At 38.5% G+C, this 6,000-nt stretch overlaps 1 protein-coding gene across 33 annotated transcripts in view; it reads left to right on the top strand.

Annotated features, from left to right (window-relative positions):
- Ubap2l (ubiquitin associated protein 2 like) overlaps positions 1 to 6,000 on the top strand; it is a 48,663-nt gene that overhangs the window by 28,805 nt on the left and 13,858 nt on the right. For all 33 annotated transcript variants that reach the window (XM_015502835.2, XM_048814788.1, XM_048814791.1 and 30 more), the window contains 5 exons: positions 2,025 to 2,223; positions 2,770 to 3,047; positions 3,218 to 3,390; positions 4,803 to 4,992; positions 5,705 to 5,759. In XM_015502835.2, the coding sequence (XP_015358321.1) occupies positions 2,025 to 2,223; positions 2,770 to 3,047; positions 3,218 to 3,390; positions 4,803 to 4,992; positions 5,705 to 5,759 (895 nt within the window). The remainder of the gene's footprint in view (positions 1 to 2,024; positions 2,224 to 2,769; positions 3,048 to 3,217; positions 3,391 to 4,802; positions 4,993 to 5,704; positions 5,760 to 6,000) is intronic.

Raw genomic sequence — 6,000 nt, 5'->3', positions numbered from 1 at the left:
AAAAAAATATTGGAAATTGAACCTAGGGGTGCTCAGACATTGAGTTCATCCCACCCCTTTTTATATTTTTTATTTTGAGACAGGGTCTCACTAAGTTGCTGAGGCTAGCTTTGAACTTGCGGTCCTCCTGCCTCAGTCTCCAGAGTCACTGGGATTATAGGTGTGTACTACCATGCCTGGCTTCAATATAATTTTTTAAAAAATTTTTTAATATTTGCTTTTTGTAGTTGTAGTTGGACACAGTACTTTATTTGTTTTTATGTGGTGCTGAGGATCGAACCCAGGGCCTTGCACTTGTGAGGCGAGCACTCTACCACTAAGCCACAACCCCAGCCCTCAATATTTAAATTTTTATAGGAATATCAAAAAGATGTTTTTAGTAAACTTCCAGGTTTCCTTAACATTCTATTTAATGTGTGCCGATAGGTGAACTAAATATAAATAGTATTTTGTTATTCTCATTACCTTTATTTAATCAATATTATTTAATGTAACTTTTTTCATTGAGCATAATATTAGAGAATTAATTTCCTTTAATATTTATTAGATCTAGATAAAGGAGTTTGTATTATATATAAAATACAATGGACATTATGTAATTTTTCTGTCTTTAATTTTTTGCACTTGGCAGAATATTTTAGTTGCATTAGATCATCTGTGTCACAGTCCCTCACTTTAAACTAGACTTCTCAGATTATTTTGTTTTGGTAATGGGGATTGAACCCAGGGACGCTTAAAACCAGTGAGCCACATCCCCAGCCCTCCCCCAAGCCCCCCCTTTTTAAACAAGGTTTTGTTAAGTTGCTTGGGGCATCAACCTCCTGTGCTACTGAGATTATAAGTGTGTGCCATTGTGCTTGGCTCAAGTTTTTGTTTGAATAATCTTGGGATATAGCTCAAAGTGGGAAGGAAAAAACCTTACCTTGAGTTGAATAGACAGGTGTTCTATAAGAAAGCATTGCTGATGATGACATGCTACATTTAAACAAGTACCTGAGTAGGACAAGATTAATTCTCCTTGAAGTTTTTTGTTTGTTTATATGTTTGTTTTTTGAGGCTAGTCAAGGTCATGAGGTTGATCTTTGGACTTGGCTGATAGTTTTCCTTGGTAATGGGGAACAGAGAAATCCCCAAAAGTGTTAGAGTAAAATTTTGCTTAGTTATCATGCAGTGATTCTATAAAAATAATCAAGCCATTGAGTTGTCAATTTTATCTAGTGCAGAAGTTGGGATGGCCCTTTAATTTCTCTTTGCCTATAAGCTAGTTATGAGCAGCATTCAGTTTAAGTTGGCTTTGTTTCTTTTGGATTGTTTAGTGGTAGGGGCAAGGATATAATGACAAAAGTAAAATTTTTTGTCACTTTTGTATTAATTTAATAATCAAGTATTAATTTATGTAAAAATCTTGAAGGGGGGGAACTCTCCAGTTATCAAGGCATTATCCCTAAGATGGAGAAAGTGATGGTGATTATAAGTTTTTAAGGGCTATCATCTTTTAAAAATTTAGATTTGTTGAATTAATATATAAAAAAATAAAATTATGCATATTAGTGGGGGTTTTAATATGTATTGCTCTAGTTTTCTTGAGCCCTGTGTTCCATGTACATGTTAAGTACAGATATATTATTTGTTAAATCCTGATTAAACTTTATGAAGTGTACTACTACTATTTATATTTTCAGATGAGGAAACTGAGGCAAAGAGACTTTAAAATAAATTTTCTGTGGTTGCATACCCAGAATTCGAATCTGATTGTCTGACTCTGAATCTTAAACTCAATGGACTATGCTATATACTCAGTCTTATAGCATTCTGTTTTGAAATGGGGTGTCAGAGTGTTGCCCAGGCTTTTCTTGAATTCCTGAATCTGTGATCCTCCCAAGTAGCTGGGACTGTAGACATGTGCCATGGGCCCGGCTTAGTAGCATTCTTCATTTGTTTGATCCATACTAGCTTGCAAACTGGATAAGTGTCTTTCTTTAGCAGACAAGTTCCAGGCTGTAAATCTCTCTGTTGATCTCCAGGTGAGCATGTTAGGAAAAGGATTTGGTGATGTCGGTGAAGCTAAAGGTGGCAGTACTACAGGCTCTCAGTTCTTGGAGCAGTTCAAGACTGCTCAGGCCCTGGCTCAGCTGGCAGCTCAGCATTCTCAATCTGGAAGCACCACCACCTCCTCTTGGGACATGGCCTCAACGACACAGTCCCCATCACTGGTGCAGTATGGTAAGAAGATGTGAAGTGACTTGAATCCCTTATGTGTTGGACTATTATTGTGAAGAAGCTGGTGAGGGGAGTGGAAAATGTATCCCGATGAGAGGGGTAGCTCTCTCTGGTTTTGTCAAAGAGTCTGAGTTCAGAAAGTTGGGAAATAATAAAAATTTGAAGCTATGTGTCTCTGTCATTAAATTTTTTTGTTTGCATAGGATTTTTTTAAATTACTTTTAAGTTTATGTGTTTGAGAATGTGTTGCCTTTGGGCTCATGGAGTTGGCCATTTAAGACCTTATACTTTAAATTCGAGCAATTCATGGATTCCTGTTTTGCACAGGCATAGTAATAGTATTGATTTGATTAGGCTATTTTTAAGAATGGATAAGATCAGTGATTGTTGCCTATAGAAATGAAATGAGATTCATTCCTAAAAGAAAACCTGTCTATATGAGTTTCTGGTCTTTGAGGGTCTGGTTCATGGCATTAGTGCAAGACAGTAGCCTTTCCTTGAAATGTATTGGAACCTTGAACCTCACACCTGTTGGGTTTCCTTTTGCAGATTTAAAGAACCCAAATGATTCTACAGTACACAGCCCCTTTACAAAGCGCCAGGCTTTCACCCCATCTTCAACCATGATGGAGGTGTTCCTTCAGGAGAAGCCACCTGCAGTGGCCACCTCCACCGCTGCACCTCCACCCCCCTCTTCTCCTCTGCCAAGTAAATCCACCTCGGCTCCCCAGATGTCTCCTGGGTCTTCAGACAACCAATCCTCCAGCCCTCAGCCAGCTCAGCAGAAACTGAAACAGCAAAAGAAAAAAGCCTCACTGACTTCTAAGGTACTTGAACTTTTTAGGTAGCTGCTACTGCAAGGAAGTATTGGATTTGTGAATTAGGTTGATATGGGTTAACTTTGGAAATTTGAAATCAAAGGGAATATTTACTAACATTTCCATAGTAAGATTGTATTGAACCATTGTATTTTCTTCTCCTTTACCCTTTTTTATAGATTCCTGCTCTGGCTGTGGAGATGCCTGGCTCAGCAGATATCTCAGGGCTAAATCTGCAGTTTGGGGCATTGCAGTTTGGGTCAGAGCCTGTCCTTTCTGATTATGAGTCCACCCCCACCACGAGCGCCTCTTCAAGCCAGGCTCCAAGTAGCCTATATACCAGCACGGCCAGGTAGTATAAACATTAGTCTTTTGCTAATTGTTCTAAGTCTCTTGCTGAGACACTGTTCTTTTAACTGGCTGGGAGAAAAGTAATGAATTACAGCATTTTGTTGAATACTTTAAAATGGCGTTATTAGGGCTGGGCTCAGTGGCATATGCCTATAATCCCAGAAACTTGGGAGGCTGAGGAAGGAGAATTGCAAATTCGTGGGCAGCTTCAACAATTTAGTGAGGCCCTTAGCAACTTAGCAAGATCCTATTTCAAAATAAATTATGAAATAAAAGAGCTGGGGATTAATGGTAAAGTGCCTCTGTGTTTAATCCCAACTACAAAAATAACAAACATTTTCACTAGGATTATCTGTAACTTTAAGCACATGGAAACCTGGGATGGTGGTGCACACCCGTAATCCCAGCAGTTTGGGAGACTGAGGCAGGAGGATTGCAAGTTCAAAGCCAGCCTCAACAACTTAGTGAGGCCCTAAGCAACTCTGCGAGATCTTGCCTATACATGAAATAAAGGCATATAAAAAAAAGGGTTTTAGTTGTTAAGTGCCCCTGGATTCAATCCCTGGTATAAAAAACAAAAACAGGAAAATAATGGTGCTTGGGTACTTGAAGAATGTTGCTCATTTTTTGAAAGACAGAACAGGACCTCTAACATTTAAAGTACCTGGACCTATATCACAGCTGAAAGTGCTTTTGGCATTCCTTTTTAGCCCTTTGGTGTGAGATTATGCCTGTGAAGTGTAAAACTTTGAACTCCTAGAAAGGAGAGAATTGTAAGGAACCTTAAAAGGAACCTTTTATACCTCCTCTGCTCAACATCAAGTAAGGTTGTCTTTAGCAATAGAAAGTCCTGAGGAATTTCAGGGAGTAGATTTTTTTTATATTTGGAATTTAAAAATACAAGTATCTGGCCCTAATTTAGGTCTGTGGGGTCATAACTGCCAATTAATACATGCAAATGTTTTTAAAAATTCTTCTCAAAGAATTGTACCAGTGATCTTAAATTTAATAAAATCATTGGAGTCTAAAGCTCAAAATTCCTTAAAATGAGTTTGAGCTAAAACAAAGTCTTCCTGTGCTGAGGGCTCACATTGTGATTTATAGAAGGGACCAAGAGTACTATATCCTTTCCACTGACCTTTGATTTCTTTTTCTTAAAACATAAAATGTGAGGGAAGGAAGAGGCTTTTCTCTGCTTCAATTTGAAGATGTTTCTAAGCTTTATGCTTAATTCAAATCCCTGGCACATTAGAATGTGGGATCTACTGTTGTCAGGAGAAAATTGTGGTAGTGTTTTTGTTGTTGGAAATTTTCTTTTGATGTTAGTTTATTCCACTATTAGGTCTCTGCCATTTCCTTAGTATCTGTTCTCTTTCCTTTCTCTGAGATTTTTCCTCTTTTCATTTCCCACAGTGAATCTTCATCTACAATTTCATCTAACCAGAGTCAGGAGTCTGGTTATCAGAGTGGCCCAATTCAGTCGACAACCTATACCTCCCAAAATAATGCTCAGGCCCCTCTATATGAGCAAAGATCCACCCAGACTCGGCGGTACCCCAGTTCCATCTCTTCATCACCCCAAAAGGACCTGACTCAGGCAAAGGTAGTAGCCTCATGAGCCCCTGGATAGAGGTTAGGGAAACAGTGGGCAAAAGTCTCTTAAGTATTAAATATTAGCATTTTACTTCTCAGAAAGTGGTGCCAAGAAATCTTGGAAGTGCTGATTGAGAAGCTGCAAACACATTTCTGTGATTGGTAAAATAAAAGTTTTCAGCAATCCTGGAGACTCAGTCAGAAAACCATTTTCTTTGCAGTAAAGATTGTCTCTAGTAGAATCAAATACCTGTCCTTTCTTGGAACATCTAATTGCTAGATTTTGGGGTACATATCAGTAGATCTTACTTTGCTTTTTCTTGGCTTGGTGAGAAGGACAGCATATGCTAGAGGTGGTATTGAGTGACTGTCTTGTGCAGCCAGCAGGATAAATGGTTTGGCTGAACTGTCATTCCCACATCCTCCCACAAAGATCATTGGGTTTGGACTTTGGGCCTTTTATGTACCTGTTTTGGGGTTGGGGTATCTTCACCTGTTTGGGGGTTGTCTTCTGTTGCTGTTAGCCACACAGGCTTAGTATATCTGGTTTTTATTGTTTTTAATTTTTGTTTTGTTTATTTGCGTAGTCTTGTATTAATCCTTTAGTTAACTAGCAGAATTTCTCCCAAATGTTTGTTAACTAGAATTAAGCTGAGTTAGTATTAAACTTCCCCCATTCACATGAGTTTGTCTGTTCTTGCTCCTCTGTTTTCTTGCTCCAGAATGGCTTCAGTTCTGTGCAGGCCACGCAGTTACAGACCACGCAATCTGTTGAAGGTGAGTATTCTCCAGGCTTTTTATTCTCAGTTGTTTTTTTCTTTCTCTTAATATTTTTGTATTTCTTAAAAGTGAAAAGAGCTCTGGCACGAGGACTGGTTAGTCTTAATTCTACTTTGCTGCTTAATCTCCAGCCTTCCTAAGTTTCAGGTTCTCTGTCTTAAATTGGTAACCATTTTATTGGTTCCCGTCACTGGACAAATGAAATTCACATGCAAAGTGCCTAGAATTAAAAAAGATT

The sequence above is a fragment of the Marmota marmota genome, unplaced genomic scaffold (genome assembly GCF_001458135.2).
Source record: "Marmota marmota marmota unplaced genomic scaffold, marMar, whole genome shotgun sequence".
Lineage (NCBI taxonomy): Eukaryota > Metazoa > Chordata > Mammalia > Rodentia > Sciuridae > Marmota > Marmota marmota.
This window is presented reverse-complemented; position numbering and strand designations above follow the sequence as displayed.